This window comes from Pleuronectes platessa, chromosome 11 (assembly GCF_947347685.1).
Source record: "Pleuronectes platessa chromosome 11, fPlePla1.1, whole genome shotgun sequence".
Lineage (NCBI taxonomy): Eukaryota > Metazoa > Chordata > Actinopteri > Pleuronectiformes > Pleuronectidae > Pleuronectes > Pleuronectes platessa.
In genome coordinates this window covers 13,343,019-13,365,090 of record NC_070636.1, presented here as the reverse complement: position 1 = coordinate 13,365,090, position 22,072 = coordinate 13,343,019, and the positions used below count along the sequence as shown (strand labels likewise).

General features: G+C 42.7%; 2 protein-coding genes across 4 annotated transcripts in view; both read right to left on the bottom strand.

Annotated features, from left to right (window-relative positions):
- Positions 1 to 773: 773 nt before the first annotated feature.
- Positions 774 to 9,826, bottom strand: ipcef1 (interaction protein for cytohesin exchange factors 1). 3 transcript variants are annotated; one of them, XM_053434287.1, is made up of 11 exons: positions 9,737 to 9,826; positions 7,592 to 7,645; positions 7,105 to 7,144; positions 6,572 to 6,741; positions 4,504 to 4,577; positions 3,879 to 3,950; positions 3,723 to 3,787; positions 3,347 to 3,471; positions 2,822 to 3,176; positions 1,956 to 2,146; positions 774 to 1,840 (listed from the first exon to the last, which is right to left on the bottom strand). In XM_053434287.1, the coding sequence occupies exons 1-11, from the start codon at positions 9,809 to 9,811 to the stop codon at positions 1,640 to 1,642; spliced, it is 1,422 nt and encodes a 473-aa protein (XP_053290262.1). In that variant the 5' UTR covers positions 9,812 to 9,826; the 3' UTR covers positions 774 to 1,639. The 3 variants fall into 3 exon arrangements, with proteins under 3 accessions (XP_053290262.1, XP_053290264.1, XP_053290263.1); XM_053434289.1 differs by lacking the exon at positions 9,737 to 9,826 and adding an exon at positions 9,046 to 9,720; XM_053434288.1 differs by lacking the exon at positions 9,737 to 9,826 and adding an exon at positions 9,108 to 9,720.
- Positions 9,827 to 17,164: 7,338 nt separating this feature from the next.
- LOC128450688 (connector enhancer of kinase suppressor of ras 3) overlaps positions 17,165 to 22,072 on the bottom strand; it is a 35,813-nt gene continuing 30,905 nt past the window's right edge. Inside the window, exons 9-14 of the mRNA XM_053434286.1 lie at positions 22,000 to 22,068; positions 21,356 to 21,499; positions 19,898 to 20,022; positions 18,934 to 19,121; positions 18,740 to 18,826; positions 17,165 to 18,424 (exon numbers count right to left, since the gene is read on the bottom strand). Coding sequence (XP_053290261.1) covers positions 18,135 to 18,424; positions 18,740 to 18,826; positions 18,934 to 19,121; positions 19,898 to 20,022; positions 21,356 to 21,499; positions 22,000 to 22,068 — 903 coding nt within the window. The 3' untranslated portion in view covers positions 17,165 to 18,134. The remainder of the gene's footprint in view (positions 18,425 to 18,739; positions 18,827 to 18,933; positions 19,122 to 19,897; positions 20,023 to 21,355; positions 21,500 to 21,999; positions 22,069 to 22,072) is intronic.

Below are 22,072 nucleotides of genomic sequence, written 5' to 3'. Positions count from 1 at the left end.
TAATCGAAGTGCCTTAGGCGGCGATTACAGCCTCTGATCTTCTGTGATGAGGATTTTCTGCCAGTCTCCTGCAGCTCTGTCAGGTTGGTGGTGGACACTCATGTCTCTCCCCAGTCAGAACAGACCAACAAACCCAGCAGCTGCTGCCACCATGCTTCGCAGATGGGACTGTGTTGTGCAGGTGACGAGCGGTGTCTGGTGTCCTCCAGACATGAAGCTTAATACTGGTTGTCCTCCTTCAGGGAGTTTCTCCACACAGGAAATCTGTGGAGCTTAACTTGAGGGCCCATTGGGTTGATCACTACTCTTAACAAGGCCCTTCACCCCCCCCGGATAACCAGCTCTAGGTACAGTCTTTGCCGTTAAAACATCATTTAAAAATGCCAATTTCGCCGTCCTCTGATCTATGCCTCAACACAATCCCGTCTCTGTGCTCTGCAGTCTGTTCCTTTCACTCCTGGCTTGGTTTTTGCTCTCATGTGTATTATCAGCTGTCACCTTACACAAACAGAGGTGTGTGTGTGTGTTTCCAAATCCTACACAATAAGCTGAATTCACCACAGGTGGACTCCATTTAAAATGTTGAAGCATCTCAAATGTGATCAAGAGAAATGTCAAGCATCTCAATACTTCCGTCTTCTTTTAATAAATTTACAAAAATCGTGTTCAAGTCCCATTTAAGCGTAAAGCTGCAACATACAACTTAAAATACTTGAATGCTGTCTCGCACAACCGTTATCGCATGAATCTAAATAAAGCCACAGTGGAATACATTCACTTTCGTAACAGTTTATTTCCCTATATACAAACAATCACACTGACTTTCATTCCAGAACACATATCAAAAACAATGAACATCCATTTACAACTATTTACACTCAGTTAATGTTCAATATGCACGACAGATGAAACTTTATTCAGAAAAATGCGTCTCTTGTGCCTGGGGCTTGGTTTTCGCTCCTGCCAGGGAACTTGGCTTGGTCGGTGCTTCCTGAACCAGTTGCTCTGTGGAGCTGTGGCTAGTCACATAATGCCCGTTACTGGACGACCTCCTAATTCTCTGCTTAGCTGGAACTATATATGGTTTGGGTTTGTTGGCCCAAGCCGAGTATTTTAAACAATTTCAGCATTTTTTTCCTTAGAATTATCCACCATGTATCCTATGTTTCCTGGCTCAAATCTAATCCTTTGTTAGTCATTAAGTCTTTATCACATTGTTTATATATTACTGTCAATGTTTTGTTGGTCATTAACGGTGGGATTCTTCATTGTTTAGGGTTTCCTACTGAAAAGGAGGAGCTCAGTTTGTAAAGTAGAGAACAACGGATCCATTATTTCAACGTCCTCCATTATTCCAAATATTAAAAACAACGTATGCATAGGTTCACAGATTTTACATTTTAAAAACAGTCGCCGGTGAAATTACCTAATCTCACAAGTCAAAAGATAAAAGTAAGACATAAAACACTTTTCACTGTGAACTGATGCTCATTTATTGTCTCCAGTTAAAAACTAGAAACACTTTTCTTCATTGATCCGATTGACAGTCGGCTGATATGGAACAGTAGTCTCAATTGAAAACATCAGTGTGTGTGCGTGTGTCTGCTTAAGTCTGGATACAGTAGAAATGAGGAATCTCTTATAAACTCGTCTCCACCACTGGAGCAGCACTGACTGTTGCCGCAGCTTTCCTGGCCTGTGGCGCCACCTGTTGGTTCAGTTTCACGCAGATCTCCTGCACCAAGGTCCCGTTGGCCTCCTTCCACTCTCTGAACTTGTGCGATGTGAGCTCCTGCTCCGTAAGCACCTGCTCGATTACCTGTAGGTCTGCTTCCTTCGACTGGGAGGGAGGAGAAGAGTGCAAAGGCAAAGTCAACTATTTAGCTTACAGTGCTGTGTAGAGATAGAAATAGAAAAACTGCAGAAAAGCAGTGGGAAAAAAAACTGAAAAGTACCTTTAACGTGCTGTTGAGTGTCCTGATAAGATGCAGTTTATCGTTGATAGTATGGTTTTTACAGCGTTTTACGAAGGAGGCCCTGAATTCCCTTTTAGTCGAGGGCTTTCGATCTCCTATTGGCGACAGGCTGGCCTGTTTGAGATGAATGTACAGCCTCTCCATCTCATCGGAGCCGTTCCCATGATCCCCTGAAAAAAGGTGACACCGTGTCATTATAATAAACGCCCCAAAGATGACGCAGAGCCACAGACAAAACGCAATGCTATGAAGAGAACAGGGTACAAAATACATTGGGAAATCTGAAGGATAATCCCAGAAACAGGAAAGAGAGGATATTACAACTTCAAATCACACAGTACAAATCTAAATCACAATCTCCTCTGCTTTGAAGTAGAGCCCGACCAGATTATTGGTTGGTGATAAACAAAATCAACCTATATGAGCCTTTCAAAGACTTCTCAGTGTCTACGTTTGACCTTATGAAAACCTAAATTTTTTACATAATAAGATTATGCAGAAATTGTGCCTTTATGTTTTGATTTGATGTAAAACATATCTTCATATTTCAAAGTCCATATATGTGGTCATACTTGTGGTTTCTTCTTTATTTATAACTAGAAATAAAATAAGTAGAGCGCATACCTCTGCCAAGGCCCAACAAGCCTCTAGCAAAAGTCACATTATGTTTCTCAGCTACTCATTGGTGGTGGTTTAAACCACTAAATATGTCATATGTTGTTAATCAAGATTCACACATAATTCTCTGAGAAATCAATGAAAATGTTGCATAAAAGTTTAATGAAGGGAAAGTCAGGTCAGATTTTAAAAGTGTGAAAAGCACCAATACCACAACCAAGTCTCACCTGAATCCTCCTTCTGTGATTCCACCCCCGCTGCAGTGTTTTCCTCCTTAGCCGCCACATCTGGAGGGCCCCTGTGAACCGAGCTCTCCATCACCTGAGGGCCGCCCTTCACCTCCTCCCCCTGCCCCTCTGCCTCCTCGCGCGAAGGCTGCTGCTGCGAGTGTACCTGAGCCGAGCACACCCCGGCCGCTTCCCCCGCGGGAGGAGACGCCTGCGACACCAGGTCCAGCCAGGACTGCCGGTGCTTGGCGAGCGAGGAGGCGGAGCTCTGCGACGTCATCGTGCTGACGGGCGACGAGAGCGAACAGTTGGTCTCGCTGGGGGCCGCGGAGGAGTAAGGGGGAGGGAGGGTGCCCTGGGAGACACACACATCAGGGTCACACATAATAATCTAGCAGAGAGTCAAACAGAGGTTTCTAGTTGACAGAGGCAGTTTTGCTACATCTGGAAATAAATAAATGATGTACTTATGACCACAAATGAATGACTGGTGGTGCAGAGTGGCAGCCAGAGATAACGACTGACCTGATGTGTGCTGCCGGGCGGGGCGGGGGCCTCCACAGAGCTCCGCAGCGTCTGTTCAGAGTATGGTGGAGGGGGGATCTCTGTGCTTTCAGCCTCTTCATGGTCACTGGCCTCACTGTAACACTCTACATAACCACATGTGTGTGTGTGTGTGTGTGGGGATAGGATATAAAGTTAGAAAACACAACATGACATATTCAACAAAAATCCAGAGGAAAATTTATATAAATAGTAGTTTAGATTTTAGATTTTTTTTAACAAAGTTATTCATTAATTTGTTGTGAATTAAGTTCATACAAAATTAATACATTTTAAAAAGCATTTTTATTGAGTTAAAAACAAGACTATTATAGATATAAAGAGCTTCACCACTCACCGGCCGCGGGGTTTTGTTCTGTGGGCTCGTACTTAATGGAGGCTAACCCAAGCTTATTCAGCCATCTGAAACACAAAAGATATGAAAACTCAATAACCTTCCTGACAAACCAATAAATACAAAAAGGGAAGTTGGACTTTTTTTGATGTGACTTACAAGTTCATCTCCTCGTGGCTCTCGGCAGCAAAATAAAACATCATGACCTGTGGGTGACAGGCTTTGAACGCACTGAAGGAGGAAAGAGAGTGAAGAGCAGTTCAGACAGGATCCGAGATTCAGAGGTTCAGGTCGTCACAATGAACAACATGGAGTTGAGTTTTACTGGTAATGTGTGACAGTCGAGCACAAGCTTTGGAACGGTTTACTTTTTACACTTCCAAAGGCATATTTAAGGTTCAACTGGAGAACCACATGTTCTCGCTTGCTGCCCTTAGGTGTTTTTTAAATTAACCTTTTAGCCTAATATTCTAATATTTTTATTTCATTGTATTTTCTTTCTTGTGTTTGTCTTTTTTTATCATTATTCAGCATTTTGTTCAGCTCTGGTTGATTTTATTGTGTTTATAAATAAACTTGAGTTTACTTTTTGAGTTTTATAACAAATTACTATTTAAACTCTAGTAAAAAAAAAAAAATCTTAAAATGGATTACACTTCCTATCATTGTGTTTCTATATTGGTCAAATCCAACAATAGACAGAGTTCCTTTTCATTTGAAACCACGAGCACTGAGTGGCTTATAAAATCTGCTAAACCAGGAAGAGAAGAGAGTGTGATCTTACTGTTTCTTCTTGCACTCTATGGCTCTGTCAATCATGAAGTTGGTGAGGTCAATGTAGCCCTCGGCTTTCTCTGCCTGCAACACACAGATTAAACAACAGTGAGTGTCTGAGGATTTCAAACCACTTCCTGACAACGACCCCTGCCGTTATGTTGCATTCGGCGACTGCTTCTCTTTTCACCGTGCGATGGTGACATACACCATCGCATGATATGACCGACGTCATCATGCCAGTAAATCAAACATGTCACTTATGTCTGCCTGCACGAGGGCCTGATGGGGCATGAGTGACAGCCTCAGATACAGGAAACCGGGTGACAAGGGGTTTGTGGTTACTGCAGTAACAAGCGTTCAGGGAGACAACAGAGACAGAAACCAGTGTGACTCATGTGCCGCCTCCAGCGCCTCACACTGCTTCTGTGCTGTGTGTAATTACAGTGCTGACATGTAAATCAAATGCACCATTATCAATTATGCGCCAGTTTAGATTTTTAAATACGAGTTAAGATACTTTATATAAAATTCTTTCAACCATATTTGTTATTCTTTTAGATAATTGCAAGGAAATATTTCTTTGATCTTTGCAACAATCTTTATTCAGACTCAGTTGAGACCAAAGTGAATCATAACTATTCAGAATGACACAGTTACAGTATGACTTTGTAGACGTTAAAAGTAATCGGCAATGAAACATCGTTAAAGCAATGTTTTAACCTATGGACTCAAAAACACTGGATTTTTCAAATTTTCCATCAGAAGGTCAGTAGTGGATGAACTTAAAATTGTCTAAAAATAAGCAGTAAACTGTCCAAAGCCAAAGAACAGATTATAGGTCACTAAAAACTGAAAATAAGTGTAAAAAGAAAAACTGTCCTTTTATGTGTGAATGAAGATATTCATTTACTTACAGTCTTCCTGCTGCAAAGGAGGTTAATGAAGCATTTAAAACAGTAAATGCAAGTCATTTCTATAAAACCCTGTATCTGTGCAAAAGTGGTGTGTCTGGTGTATCATTTAAGATAACACTGTACTGCAGGAAGTAACACTGCATTTTGAGGTGTTATCACAATGGGGAGAGAATGACACATATCATGGGTAGAATAATATGTTAGTGGTTTGTCCTTCAGCCGAGATAACGACCTGCAAATAACCAGAGGAACTAGCAAAGGCTTCATGTGATCGAAGAGCAGCACAGACTGGCCCACAGACTTTAACCTCATCGAGCTGGTTTGGGATGAAATGAACAGAAGATGAAAGCAAAGCAAACTGACGCAAGTGAAAGAAATGGACGGAAACAGTGCAGCGCAAAGAGTGTGCTCGATAGCTGAACGAGACAAACATTTAGAATGTACCATTTGAAATTTATGAATTTCAGATGCGTTACTAAAAAAATGTATATTTGTTTTCTGTGAGTTGTTTTCAAAGAAACTTAGACATTACACTCTTTGAATTTCAGTAAAAACTGGGGACAGAGACAGAGATAGAAGGATAGATGGAGGAATAGAGAGATAGATGGAGGGAGAGAGAGAGAGAGAGAGAGAGAGAGAGAGAGAGAGAGACAGAGAGAGACAGCGAGAGAGAGAGAGACAGAAGGAAAGACAAACAGACAGACAGACAGACAGACAGACAGACATTACATCACATTACATTTCATTTAGCGGACGCTTTTATCCAAGTGTATTCAACCATGAGGGTACAAACCCAGAACAACAAGAATCAAGAAAGTACAATTTCTTCAAAAAATAAAAACTACATAGTGATATAAGTAAGTGGCATTTAAGTGCGTATAAATTGTTATCAAGACAGACAGACAGACAGACAGACAGAGAAAGATAAAGGTAAGTAAGAAGCAGTGGTTAAGGGAGGGAAAGAAAGAGAAGCTTTGTTCTATTTTTAGTATTTCCACGTAACTCAGGATTTGTGAAACTGCAGGAGCTGGAGTTTCTGGTACCAGTGATTTCCTGCGACATCCACCTCACATGATCGACTCTGACACCGTTCGACTCGACATGTCGTCTACATCCTGAACGGTTCCCCTGATGACAAGCTGGTTGAGAGAGGACACTCACCAGCTGGTTGTTGTACCAGTAGAACGCCGTCTTCTTCAGCACGAACCAGAACTTCTTCCATTTCATGCCCAGGAAGCCTTTACTCTCTTTCTTCCTGTACAGCCAGCCCTGGTGGTCGGGCTGACCCAGCTCCTTGACCGAGATCCGTCTCCTGCTCATTGTGCCATTTCCTACGCAGAAAGAAACACACGTACACATGAACGCACAGAAGCAGAGCGAGATCAAGCGTTGCTTTCGAGGGAAACAAGAAGTATGAGATCCCTCGGGACTACCTACCCGTTCTTGTTACGGATCCACCAGCGATAATAATATCAACATACAAATTCAATGCCGGCTCCCCACAGAACACAAGCTGCTGCCACACTGAGCTGAAGTAGACGTGTACTGAAGTGAAACTAAAGTGTTGTCTAACAGCCCACTGCACACACTAATTGCCCTGCCGCTTCACACACGCCCCCCCCCCATACACACACACTGCAGAGAGGCCAAAATTATAGTTGTGGGCAGGCCACAGAGACAAAGTGACAGCTCACCTCCTCTGCTCTTCTTCTTGGATTTGTGTCGTAGGGAGACCTGTGGGAAGAGAGCATAGGGGGGGGGGACAACGTGAGGTCGCAGGGAAGAAGAAGAAGAACACCTCTGACCTGATGGCTGTGAGGAGGAGGCCAAGTGTAACATCCTGTTTCTTACACAAATGTCACATACACCTTCTCCTCGCTGTTCTCTCTATTTCTCTATTCACACACACAAAACAAACACACACACACACGCACACAACTTGTCTACAACATCCTCATCCGTGACTTTCCGTCGTTTGCTTTATGTCCCTGTTGTTCATTAAACTATAAAGGGAAACCCAACTAGACTGACGACAGGCTCTACAGCGCCGCTTTCAATCTATAACCTTTTCATGTCAAAGTGAGAGAAGCAGAAGTGGCACCAACAATGAAAAGCAGAGTCAGGATTCTTTCTCTCTGTATAAATAACTGACACGGACAAAAAAGCAGAAGAGATACTCACAGGGTTATAGTCGTCGGCCGCCATAGACTGGGACACGGATATGGGGAAGGCAGCCTGTTGAAAGAGAATAGAAGACTCAAGCTTTTCGACTGACTGGTGTGGGCTGAAGAGGTTACTACCCACAGGTACATGTTCAGAAATGAGCAGTTTGTTGCTCCAGCGTGACAAGAGGAAGTGACATCATGGGCAGAGACACTGTTTCTCAATTTGGATTATTTTACAAACCTTTTAATTTGAAAGGATGATGACCAAAAATATATAAAATAAAACACACAATTGAATTGAAGCAAGGCTTTAAAAGCAACTTGAGGCTGAGTCAGAAATAAAGTATGAATGTTTGCTATGTTGATGAGCAGCACTGAGTCGGCTACAGTGACACAGGGGTCACGGTCAGCGATTTCATCTGACGCATGAAACAAGCACCAATTATGGAGGAAGTATTGAAACAGACTACTTCATGCAAAAGCACAAATAAATAGACAACATAAAGTAAAACTAGAAGTACCACATTCACTTTTCTACTTAATAAAAGTAGGAAGTTTACATTTAAGGAGGTGGAGTTGAATGTTATCTGCCTGCTCTACTTGATTCAGTGTAGTTGTTAAAAAATGATTTAAAAAAAAAAAAAAAAAGAATTGCACTCAGTGGAGCACCATTCATTCAAGCCCAAAGCCCCACCACTGTTAAACCACTTTTATATTAACTAGATTTAGGTTGTTACTTCAATCTGCACTGACTTACACACACTCAAAAAGATCAGCCCCTAAACAGGCCTCATTTTCTCCATCAAGAGCCATGAATTATTCTCTGAGAAATCAAGAGAAATGTTGGGAAACGACCTATCTTGAAATTTTACAAGAAAGTGTGAAATAATTCCCGGATCTGCTGCCTGATCTTTATCCGCAGCTTAATGTAATGGCTTTTTCCCTTTTGTCGTGAGCTACCCCTCCAGACAATTTCATGGAAATCGGTTGAGCAGTTTTTGCGTTATCCCTGGAAATAAACAAACAAACAAACAGAAGCAGCCGAAAACTGAACTTAAAAAAAAATCATGTAAGCAGCACAGAAAACATCGTCACAAAATATATATTGAGAAATCCAAGTTGCCATTATTGTCTAACTTCCTCTGCGTACTTAGTTCCTTATTTGTAAAAGTCACAGAGCTGCCTGGGAGAGATAGAGAACGCCACACCAGATCAAGCGCTCAAGGGTTTGCCACTGCTTAAAAAAAAAATGTAAATTGCACAAATAAATTGGGGTAGGATTTCACAGGGAAACCACACTTTACACCACAGTGGGATCTCTCTCACACCTCCACATTGGCAGATTCAGTGAACATGCACACACACACGCACACGCACACACACACACACACACACACAAACAAACAAAACGTCAAAGCACACAGATGGTGTTGGTCAGGTGACCAGAGTCCTGGGTTCGTCTTCACTCACCTCAAACTCAACTTCTAAGCTCCACAGCGAGAACAGGAAAAGAAGAACAGCAAGACTCGTACCTGCTTCTCTTTCAAAACTTCAGAGCCCCACTTCACTTCAGGCCCGAAACACCTCAGTCACACTGAGTTTCCTCTGGGACTCCAGACAGCTCATACACACACTAGCACGATGACAAGCAGGCAGCTTTTATTTCACACTTCTGGGCATCATCGTGTGTGCCTGTGTGTGTGTGTGTGTGTGTGTGTGCGTCTCCTGTCTTGCTCAACACTAATGGCTGGTTGTGGATGTTGATCACCACATTAACCTCAGCACAAGAGGGACTGTGAGAGTGTCTTTGTGTTTTGCAACTCACTTCCTGCTTTTCGCTGCAGACATGAAAAACTGGAAAGTGTCATTTTAGTTAAGTTCCATTTGAAGTTATGTGTCTGAGGTGAACATGTGCTCTTTTTAAGACAACATTAAAAATCAACTGACCCATTTAGCAACCACGTTCTATCTTATATATTCTATATCCATCTATTTTTTTTGCTTTTCCAGACACAAGGAAATTAAAGTTGCTCCTCAGAGGGAAATAACAATTGGAGCAAGGTAAATTGGTCGTTAAGAATTCATAGAGACAAATAAATGCCTAACATCTTCAATAAACATTAGAATATATATGTCATTTGATAAACTACATTTACTGTACCTTCCACCATGACCCTAGACACAGGAGTGTGTTTCGACAGCTCTGCTCAAAGTCTGACCAAACCTTGGCGAACATGTGGCTTTTAAAAACAAAGCAGAAACTCGGGTCAGCTGGTTTCGGGTGATCTGACGTCAGACCAGGTGTGCTGCCCCCTACTGAGGCGTCAAGGTAACGCCCAAACTTACCGAGAGTAAAACATTTAGTTCCCCTTTCATTTGATCTCAAATGGAGCCGTTTGTGACACTTTTGCATCTTGGTCACTTTAGATAAACGAAATAAAATAATCACATAAAGAATTCTAAGAAAGTACTTGCAATGACCACACAAGACCACTAGATGTCCCTGCTATGCAGCTGCCATATAAGAGGAAAGAACAAATTCAGTGTTTAATTTACCCTGTGTTTGTGTTTGACTCATTTACAAAAGGTTGGAAATGTAATGTTTTCAAGTTATATATTTTAGATTGTAAACCGTCAGGACCAGGATTTCTCTATGTGCTGCCCTCTATCGTCACTTCTAGGAAAGTAACGCCAAAACTCACAAAGTGTACAAATTAAAAAATTTAAAGCTACTTTTAGTTTTTAACAAACCTTTATTTGCATCTGAGTATATTTTATCAGACAATTATTCTTTCCAGGAAACACTTGCAATGACCAAGCATGACCGCCAAGTGTCGCTAGATCCCCTCCTCTGTACTGCCATATTATGAGTCACAACAGAAAGTGAACATTCAAAGACAGTCAGTGTTTTGTTTTAAGCAAGAGTAAAACATTGTGTTTGTGTTTAAATAACTTGGTGTTTCAATACACTAGGTTATTGTGGTTATTAAGAATCTCATTCTTCTCGATTAGAGAGAAAACAATAGACAATGTAAAAAATACAAAAACAAATATATTGAAAGAGATACACATGTTTTGGTTTATAATAGAATGTTTGTTATTATATTTAGAAATTAGGAGGTATATATTGTGCAGCTTCTTTATAGAAATTAACAAGTAAAAAAATGTTAATACTAAAATACCACTTGTTTTACCAAAAAATATTAATAAGGTTAAAATAAAATTATAATCTATATATCTATCTTATTTTTTTGGTATTGGAAAAACATTTTCCCACATTAAAACATTGTCAATGGAAAGTCCATTTCTAAAGACTTATTTTGGTTATTTATAACACCTGCTCTCCCCTGCAGAGAGCGCCCTCTACGTTCATCAAAATAAAGCTACTGTTGCAGTGTGGAAAGGCCAGGACCGAGCCAGACGAGTGCGACCACTGCATATTTTCTTATTAGCTCTTTGAGAAAAATACATATGGGTTTTACTTCGGAAAAGAAGGAGAAAAATAAGTGTTTCACGTTACAGGATCCGCTCATAAGCTCAAGGAAGCTGCGGCCTGGCTGTCAACACGCTCAGCTGTCTCCTTGAGGAGCTGGTTTGCAGCCATAACATCTCGAGCTGCAGCTGAACTCAGATGCTGCCTGGATGTCCTGGCCTGCGTCTGATGGCCGTGAACCCGCAGACACATTCCTCAGCCCTGCGTTATTATAGTCTCTGTTTCATTTCTACTTAAATAGACAGGGGACTGCTCTCTCTCCCCAATAGCTATTGTAGAACAGAGAGCAGACGAGACCCCTCCTCCCTTTATATCTTTCACATTCTCACACCATCGCTTCCTCTTTGCCTCTCCTCCCATTTGTCCTCCCCTATCCTGCTCATCCATATCAAGTGACTTCCTTGTGTTGCACCCCCAAAAACCCCTCCATCCCAAACTCCTCACCCTTCAACATTTCAATTGAATACGTTGGGTTAGGGTTAGGGTTAGCTAACTAAGTCAGACATTTCAACCTAATTCACTTTCTTCTTGTTTCTGTGTTGTCGGGGTGGGGGGGGGGGGGGGGGGGGGGGAGCCTCAGCATGCCACTTCAGGATGGTTTAAAGGGGGTATTTTTCGCTGAGGGCGAGTCCTGGTGGAAGTGAGGTAATCCCGCCTGCGACTCGTGTCAAAGGCCTGAAGGATTCGTGGGAATGCGGATTGGTCACACCATTGTGCCGCTCAATCTCCCATCATGATCCATGCTGAGAATTGTCATGGCACTTAGCTAGTGTCCTCCCCCTCCCACCCAGAAACTCTCTGCGTGTGTGTGTGTGTGTGTTTGTGTGTGAGGAAGAGGAGAGAGTTTGGGGGGGGGGCAAACAGAGTGGCTATTATTTAGCAAGGGAATCTCTCAAAGAGTAAAGGGGGAAGGGTGCGGGATGATATCAGATTCGAGTTGCTCAGTTTGACAGAGCCTCCCGGCCTCCCTCCGCTGTTGGTGGTAACTCCCCTGTTGCCCTGTTGCTGCTGGTCAGCACCTCACGTTAGATTTTTGCCACATGTCAGCATTAAATCTGTAAATACAGTTTTGAATATCAGGATATGAGGATCTGATTTGAAACGAATTAGCTCCCGTGCAATAAAACAAAAGCAATGAAACACTCCCTCGCTCCATTTCTGTCGCGCTGACATCAAGGTCAAGGTTTTCTTGTTTGGTGCCACAACAACAAGTCACCACTGGACCATAAATCTGAACCAGTGGGATTGGTTCACTTGCCACAGTTGACTAAGGGCTCAATCCATCTGACCTTGCATGGTCTGAGGGATTGACACAGGCTTATGGGACTGCAGTGTACGGTCTGTATGTAAAGACAGGAAAGCAGCCCTTTGGTTTACCCCTGTGGTCGTTCCATTTCCACATCTGCCATAGCTAATAGGTGCTGGATCAATTTCCCCGCTCGCCTCACATTCAATGAGAAAACTGGTATAGGAGCCAGTAGAGCACACATCTCCACCAAGGCCAAAACAATCCTACACACGATTGTCTAGTACTCACAGTGGAAATATAAGAGAAAAAAGCAAGTGGTCCGATGACCTAAATTATTTATCTGCCATTAAAAATAGTCCTAAATGTTGGAGAATCAAGGCCAGTGCAAATATGTTGAAAAAAACCTAATGTTGAAATGTTTATGAAAGTTGAAGAGGTAACAAAACTGCCTTCAGCCAGGAAGGAAGCTCTAGAGTCGGAAAATCAGCTCCTTAGAAGGAAATTTCACTTGAGCGCCATCTCAAGTTAGAGCTAACATTTTGGTTCACGAGTTTCTGATCACTTATAAACCAATGAACATAATTTTACAATCATCTCTAAATAGTCACTTTTACAGTGAAGTTGTCAGATGACTCATGGTTGCATCTCTTACAAGCACCTTGCACCACTGTTAGCCAATACAGATGCTTTTATGATTAAAATATGTTTTAGGAATGAATGAATTATTTAGGTGCCTGTTACATCCGATCCTTTTTCTTTGTTCTTTGTTATCATGCAGACATTGGAGAGACGTGTCAGAATCTTGTTTAAACTCTCCAAACACATAAAGACAGTATATTTAGTTCACAGTGTTCTTTCCACATTCTGAAACACGAGGAAACGGCAAAGTCGGAAAACAACGACTACAAAACTCGGTGGAGCAGCTGAAAGTGGCAGCTACAGAGTTAGTTTGATAATACACTGACTGGGTATAGAGAGAATGGTTCCTCTGTCATTCCCCCTCCTCCCCCTGAACGTCTGCTCCTGCTCTGTTTAACTTTTTGGATCACAATCTCCTGTGAGAAGAAGTGAGTAACTGACTGATAGTCACAGCTTCAACTGTCAAAATCAGGTGCAACAGGTTCAAGAGTAATGACGAACTATAGATCAGTTAAAAAGAATTAGAAGTCATTAAAAACCAGAGTTTATCTCCAACGATCAGCGAAGAAACTTAATATATGAAGAATTCTAAACAGAGTCAGTGTTTTTGTTACAGCAGGGAGCTCTTCTGCTTCTGGAAGCCGGGGATCATGGGAAATATCCAACGTTCAGCGAGTGGTTCTCTACACAAAACCCACTTTATCACTCGGACATGGAGCCCAACAGAATTAAATATCACATGTGACTACAGGGGGCGCTGCTGCTCAGTCAAAAGTGACACAGTGTTGCTTTAACACAAGGTCAAACTGGGCCTAAAACTGGTCGTGGTGGTTGAGCTATTTAATCATAAACTGAAAATAATGAGCAAATAAAATGAACAAAATAAAAGCGAAGTTAAAGAACAACATTAGGATGTGTGTGACATTGTGTGTGTGTGTGTGTGTGTGTGTCTGAGAGAGATACATGATGTCATATCTCACTGTGTGATGTAATGGGCCTGTAACCGAAGCTCTCCATTTCACCTCCTCCTCCAGAGACTGAGACCAGAGTGGAATTTCTCACACTGAATGCAAACACTTCATGTTCATGTCAGTGGGACATGATGACAGTTACTTACTGCCTGAGAGAAGGACCAGGATCGAATATGCGGCTGATTATACCTGTAGAAACACAGAAGTCGACAAATTAATGGCTTGGAACAACCCACTTAAATTGCAGCGTCATGTTGTCTTGTACACTTCTTTAGATCAGACAAAGGCGTCTCTCGGAATTTTTTTTTCCGACACATAACTCACCGCTTTCAGACTCATTCGCAACCGTTTATTATCTCTATCTACGTTCCAATCTGACTCACTTTAATTTGGCCTGAACAAAACAGATCCCGTGGCGACTTACTGTTAAAGGGTCGGCATTTAGTCGCCAGTGGTTCTGATAATACTTTTGGCAACCAGCCCCAGCAGTAGCATGGGAAGACAGGAAGCTCGTTCCCAATGCTCAAAATACTGCATTTACCTCAGCCGGGGCCTCACCCTGCAATTTCAGGGTATGAAATTGTCTCTGGCTAGTTTTTCCTGCCTCTCGATTGCTCACATTTTTCTCCTCCTCCTGTCATACATAAATCTTCATGTCTTTGTCTCCTCTGTTAAATTACTAGTCTGCTGAAGGAGATGCTGATCATGTTTTTTTGCAACTTCAAATACTTCTGTACGTTCTGCCTTCCGACCGAGCAGAAAAGCTCCTTCATTTTGATACATGGCACAGAAATGAATTGGATGCACATTTTACGCTTTGTCGCAAGGAATCTGGTTTCGGTTTTACAGATCACCGAGGGGAAATTAATTTGACACTTGATTAAATCCACCGTCGATCAAATTTCCTTTTCCTTCGTGAGTGTCACATGCTCACCAACGATGAGTCAGCTGCTAATCTGTGATATTCACCATAGCATCTTTCTATGAATGAGGATGTGAGTAATATGTTTTGATCGAGCGGGGGAAAAAACGGATGTGACGCGCTCGCGTGCGCCTCTGAGAATAGAACACGCCAAGGAGGGTGGTGGGCTGGTATCCTGGGAGGCGTTCAGTCATTGATCCCGGTGTTAATGTGGGGAGTCACACCTCCTCAGGCCCTGCATCCAAGAAGCAGAGGAGATGCAACTGTTCCGCGGACGGAACGTCGATCCCTCGCGTGTTGTCATAGATAGCAATGGGGTGGAAGTTATTTATAGTTGCGAGCGCAGAAGAATCAGGATTAGTCATAGCAGTGGTATTTCTGAAGATTCCCCCAGAATGTGAAGGTGTCGTGCGGGGGTGGATGGTGAGAGATGGTCAAACACCAGAAGTATTGATGACTAAACAAAACACAACAAATGTATCTACCCATCTAAACTTTAAATTCTGTTTGCGGTGGTTTGATAAAGTGAAAAGGCTACAGACATTTTTATCTGTTCTTTTTTGTAATTAGATGGAAACATTTTTTAGGGAATAATTGTTTCTTTATTCTGAAGCAGAGCAACAATTGCTTTAATTTTCTAGTTCATATTGCTGCAGTTCCCAACAAGAAGGTCACTCACTAGAGCTCACACCTCCGCCAAGGCCCAACAGTCCCCTTATCAAACCACATTTAATTCACTATATCCAGAATTTTAGGTGGATCTGCACTAAATTGTACACACTCATAAATATCAGTCCCTTAAACAGGCCTGAATTTCTTTTAACGAGATCTATGAATTTTTCAAAACGAAAATCAATGAATTCAATGTAGATTTGAAAGTGAACAAAAAAATGTAATGGCTTCTTCTTTACCACCAAACATTGATTACCATACTATTCTACGCCTTCACACTTGCATGGCTACTCTGCTGTTTTCCCCTTACAGCTGTCACCATCTGTTTCCGTCTCTCTCTGCCCTGTATGAACTGCAGCCGGGTTTTCTATGGCATATTTCCCCTGATCATAAAAAGCAGCCCACCCACTCGCCCCTGCACCCTGTGGCTCGTTGTTAACATCAGACCCACCCTGCTCTTATGTTTGTCATCTGACCTATAGACTGTGTGTGTGTGTGTGTGTGTGTGTTTGTATGGGAGGAAGGGAGAGAGGGGGACTCACCGGTTGAGGAAGTCGCTGCTAGCGTACCAGTCAGGTCCCTGTGATACATAAAGATCTGTGTGTTAACGCTTGTTGGTCTCGGTCCTGCTCGTCGTGTTTGGTCCTTTTTTGCTTTGACTTTAATGATAACTGTAAAAGTGCAGCATTTCTTGGCAGGCAGCCATATTTTAGACAAATTTGATATCATGTGACGCTTTACTAGAAAAACTCTTCATCTTCATCACAGAAAGTAAAAAGCGGAGAACAAACATTCATCACATTCACACGTCCACTAATAAATCTGCATTTCATTCCTGTGTATAATTTGTGATGTGCAGGCATGACATGTTAGCTGTTAGCGAACTTAGCAGTGGGTTAAATAGAGTGCAGGTAGTACTTAAGCAGACCACAGGCTTTCAGAAAGTGCAAATTAGTAAAGACCGCAGGCGACAAACACTTGGCGAGTTTGGGCCGACCGAGACATGAGGACGAAGAAGAGGAAGAAGAAGAAGAAGGAGGAGGAGGAAGAAGAGGAGGAGAGATTAGAGAAGAGGCCCATCTCCATTAGGGAAATCATGCAGAGAGACTCGCTCGCCCTCGAAAATCAAGATCCTCAGCCCCGCGATGAGAAGGTGCTGATCCCTCCCAGGCAATCTCTTCTGATCAATGATATGGGGAAAAGCTGTCTGGCAGGAGTAATCCTAACCTCAGGTTTACATTTTTTAAAAGGCAACATATGTTCAGGAATAAGGTTTCCTGAAGAAAAACCGGCTTGGACCATATGGCCGTCCAGCTGGAATTTAAAGTTCATCAAAGAGGGGAGTTGTGACATAACCATCACCATCTGAGATGCATCGCAAAGAGGCATCTTGACGTCAGCTATCCTGTTTCAGTGAACGCTTAAAAAGAGCAGAAGCAGCCTCAAAGGTCAGGGTAGGTCAGAGAGAGCCTGCGCCTGCATTCAGCCCCGAGGTGTGAGTCAGTAACTAAAGCTGCCCATCAATTAAAGCTGAAATAACATCAGCATTGTCATTTTCAGAGAGGAAATCATTAGCCCAACATGCTACATAGTTGTTATAGTGACTCCACACGAAACGGTAAAATGAAGACAATACAAAAGGATTCACTGAAATAACTGACATTTTTTAATAATCGCTATTCAAATCTTACAAAAAGGCAGATAAAGCAACATTAGACACGTCTTCCCTGTATTTCTCTTAAATAATACTGTCATTCTGTCTCTTGTGACGTGTGGTCTTTTCATAGCATCGGCCAATACGAGGAAATTTGACCTGTGTGCCCTAAAATATTGGTTTGCTTTAAAAGACTAGTTATTACCATCAACCAGCTGCATGTATAGGCCCCTTCAGGTCAGGGACTGCAGGGTGCATAGATTTAAAACCTGCACAAATATCCACTGATGACAAAATACAAAGATCCTTTTACAAACTGAAGCAGCATTGTCGACTGTAGGGACTTTTAGAAATTCTTCTGAAGTATATGCATAGCTCACAAGAGGCAACCGTTGGCAGAGGGTAATGTAACGGATCACAAAAGTGTGAATTTAAAAAAGAAAAAAAATTGAACATGTCATGTAAAAGCACAGTTTTACTAACAGAATATGTCCACTTATTTTTTATTTTATAACTTATTTATGCAAATAAAATCAAACCCAGCAAATAGATGAAGTGATAGTTGTCTGAAACGTAAAATAATGGTACCAGAGAGCATTTCAACTGAAACATGACAGTATGTACAGAGGAGTCCAGAGACAAGGCCAACGTGTCCTAAACCTGAACTGAGTGAATCCTCTTGAGGCACAGACGGGACCGGGGGTCAGAGGCGAGGAGGGCTGTGGGCGGTGTTAAAGGGGGTGATGACGTAATGTAGTGAGTTCTACAAAAGCAAAGTACGGTTGAGGAGTAGTAGTTGGTAGTAGTAGTAACACCAGGGAAGTATGGAGGTTGGGTGGAGAGGAGTGTGAGAAAGCCTGAAGCTGCCGAAAAACACAGCTGGACGTTAAAAAAAAAAAAAAAAAGGCACTGAGGAAGAACAAGACAGGAACAGGAAGCCCCGGACAGGAAGCGCATCATCAGTGAGTCAATAGCTTAAGCCGCGTGATCCAACTGACCAGTAGTGAGCGTTCTGCTGTTGTGCGCTTGGAGGCGGGGGCTACGGGGGCCTTCTTGATGTCCTCCATGTAGGGGATGGTGGCGCTGTTGTGCAGGTCTGTGTTGGAGTAGTAGCGGCTGCCCCGGATATGGTCCACCCGGACAAGGTGTCGCTCCCCCGCAGGCCTGTAGGGCGGAGACACTGAGGGGACCTCCTCTACTATGGTGGGGATCCTCTCGTTGCTCAGGTATCGATACAGGAGCTCTTCACCTGGAGCAGAGAGACAGTTCGTTTAATGAACAGCAATAAAGAAGAAATAGCCACACTCATGGGTCCAGATAATAGACGTAATAAAGATGGACGACGTGTATTTTACTTCCTGGATCAAGAAATAATCCAATTAGTTTTGTGGCGGATCAAAATTTTTGTCCCTTTCTTAAACATTGGGTCAATTTTTTACTTTTTCGAAATTTGGGCTAATTCACATCTTAATAAATAATGGAGAGATCTTGATGAAAAATCTGGAATGTTTAGATTGCCAATATGCATGAACAGATTTGGTGTGTAACCAGTGTGTGTAAATACCTTTCCTTCCTTGTGCCCAGGGCTTGGCGTAGGGATCAACCACTCCAGCACTAGTATCCACTGGCATAGACAGAGGTCGGGGCTTTCCTACAGGCAAAAGTAATCATTATTCATCAATTTGTGTCATCTAAAAAATGTATTATCATTTCCATGAGTAGAATATTCATGAGATACCCTGGTGAGAATGTACTGACCACGTGAAGGCTTGTGCTCCCTCATCCTGGGCTGTATCACGTTGGCCTCGATGGGACAGCCGACGCTAAGCTTGTCGTAGTCGGCGATGGTGCAGCGTCTTCTGCTCTCCTGGTCCAGGAAGGAGTTTGGTGACTCAGCGCCCTTTGGTCTTTTACTGATGCTGGGTAAGGCCTCTGTTCTCATCTCTCTGCAGGGGAGAAACAAACCGTTTGTGGATTAGTCACGGCACAACATGCCAATCCAGAATACCACCATTAGGAAGATTCGAAAGCAAATAATATTGTGTTTCTAGCCTCAGTGTTATTCAAGTTAAATGAATATGTCGAGGCTTCTCCACTTCTTTTTCAAGATTAAGCCCGGTTAGCATTTTAAGCAAAGCAGGCACGCTCTGTCTTTTTCCTGTAGTTGAGGATGAAGCAGTTGTTGTGTAAGGTCTGTGGTGGGACTGGTGGGAGGAGTGGGCCAAGGATGAGCAGAACAGAAAGTAGAGTAGGAGGCAGAAAAAGAAGAAGTAAGGCGATAACGTGAGGGGGTTACTGCATCACCTACTGCGGGTTGGAATCTGGCCACCGTCCCTCTGGCTACGAGTTCTTTCATAGCTTATATTTTAACTCCACTTGATGAATACAACTTAGTTGTATGTTTTAATTTAAAAACGCATCTACAGTAATATGGATACGTCTGGCGTCCACACTACTCCGGAGTTTTAGAGCCGCTGAAACGTAAAGCTGCCGGTCCTGTTTGAGTTTGAAAGGTCTGGGGCTGCATTTTCATCTGGACGGATAGAAGCGGAGATGTTTGTAAACAACAACAACTGCTTGCTGATTGGGTCTTTTCGGTCACAACGCAGCCTTCGCTGATTCGTCACGCTCCGATCACGAAATCCCCCTTCACTTTACAATGATACAACTGCTTACGTGTGCAGAAGCCGAGCTACTTTTTGAAGCAGAGGAAATGTCTCACCGTGGGGTGTATGGCATTTGAGGGGGAGGGGGGATGTACAAGTCCATGATGGCTGGCTTCTCTTTTTTGGTCGATCCGTTGGCTGAGCCGCAGGGAGACTGAGCTCTGATCAGGGAGGAATTATTCTGGACAATGAAAAAAACAATGAATCAGTCAACACGTTCAATATCACACACAATTACTGATCACGGACAGAACAGTTTCTTTTATGAAACCGAATTAAAAGATTGAAAAACATCGAAAAGAGCTGGTAAATGGGAGGAGCCCACCAGATGGTCAGATGGTTAAAGTGCTTGTGCGTCTCCCAGAGTATAAATCTTCTTGGTTGAGGTACGGAAAGATTGTGAAGTGAAGTCCAGAATAGCCTTCGAGACGTGTACTTAAAACTGTATTCATTTACCACAGTAATGTTTCCCAACACTCAACTACATCGCGCCCTTGACTTGATGTACCACACTTAGCCCCCGCCAGTCTCATCAGACCAACATGATACACCGATAGAGCAGAGCTGTAGAAGTGATAGATTAATGACAAACTTAACATCTGCTGTTGGATCTCATGATTCATTCATCCTTTGTTTTCTTCTCATAGCTGCCATGTGCACAAACTGTATAACATTACAAAGCCAGTGCCATTCCTTCTTGAATCACTGTGTGTGATGTGTCTCTGTTTTGCCTCCTGCGGTCTTATTTTCACAGATAGCCGAGATGGTTAGCTGTGATACCTCGGACTACTTGTTAAAACAAGATGCTGGTGGACATTGGCCACCTTTGTGTTGGGAGGCTTTGTTGTTTTGAGAAACCTACTCTTATCTGATATCTTCTCGTCTTGCCTTCTCAGGCTGTAAAACAAAAACCTGTTAAGATAATGTCAGGGGCTGAATCCTGGTAGTCTGAGCTTACAACAGGCTTATTGTCTCCGTCTCTGTCTGTCAAACGGGACTCAGGTGCCCAGACGTGGTTAAAAGCGGAGCCAAGCCTAATGTGTTCATATGAGTAAGACAGGAAAATTGGATTACAGTCGCATAACCTTATTAGCACAATGTTAATCAGCTACCTCTGACCCTCTGTTGAACAAAAGACGTTTAGGCTCTTTTCTCTCAAGGGACATCATCTAAAGTCCTATGTTCTTCATCTGATGGAAGACATCTGGGTCAATAGTCTCTAATAACCCAGATGCAGTCTCACCAGACACAACCCTATAAGCTGGCAGCTTCATATCCGAGACTGAATTACATCATGAGACAGTTACTGTTTGTCTCTGATAATACGCAAGAGGAAAACTTGAAACACAATTAAGCCAGCAGCACCTTCAAAGTGGCTCCACGACACTTGTCTGAACTTGTTGGTTCGGGAACCAACTCCCTAAAATCTGATAATTTGTTGACAATGAAATAAGGCTTTTGTTAACGTGTGTGTGTGTGTGTGTGTGTGTGTGTGTGTCTGTGTGTGTTTATACCTGAGCTGGTGGCTTCCAGCGCATGTTTTTAAGTGGGGCCGGGGTAAAACCTGTCGTGCCAGTGGGCCTCTTCTTGAGGAGGAGCGCCACACCTTTAGGGTCCTCCCTCAGTTTGACGACCAGGTTTTTCAGCTGCCAGCCCACCTGGTTGACATGATGTGAACACACAGAGAGATATACACAGTAAGGTTTAGTAATCTTGTATGTGTGTATCCTCAATTACCAACGTAGTCATTTTCACCTATGAAAAACGCAGCAGGACATTGTCCATGTCAGACGCAATCAGAACAACCAGAAATGTCCAAGAGCTCAAATTTTTAACCTTTTTTTTGTCATCCTGAGATATTTGTATTCTTTCTGTTTTTTTTTTTTTTTACTTTAGTTTCGCCTCCGTTGAGTATAAGAAGCTTCATCAACACACCAACATGCTGTATTTTCAAATGGGGTCATGAACATTTTACTGGGGAGCTGGCCGGAAAAGTTTTTCAAAAATCGAGAGCAACTGACTCAGAGTTTTGCGTTCTCACTGGAATATTTCAGGGAAAACATTAGGACTACCTTTATTGTGTGTGGGCTGTATTAACCATAACTTATGGTCAGAAATGTGCAGAAGATACAGTATCAATAAAAGTGAAGGTTCTCACCACTGTCTGCTGGTGGACCTGGATCACTTCATCACCGGCGTGGATCTTCCTGGTCAGGTCTGCAGGCGACTAA

What these genes read in the sequence shown, in the direction of transcription:
- ipcef1 (XM_053434287.1), bottom strand. Translation starts at nt 9,811, where the DNA reads ATGTTCGCCAAGGTTTGGTCAGACTTTGAGCAGAGCTGTCGAAACACA. An exon ending in CAAGAAGAAGAGCAGAGGAG is followed by an intron (nt 6,742 to 7,104) that starts GTGAGCTGTCAC and finishes CTTTCTGCGTAG; the next exon opens with GAAATGGCACAATGAGCAGG. An exon ending in AGAACAAAACCCCGCGGCCG is followed by an intron (nt 3,472 to 3,722) that starts GTGAGTGGTGAA and finishes GTGGTTATGTAG; the next exon opens with AGTGTTACAGTGAGGCCAGT.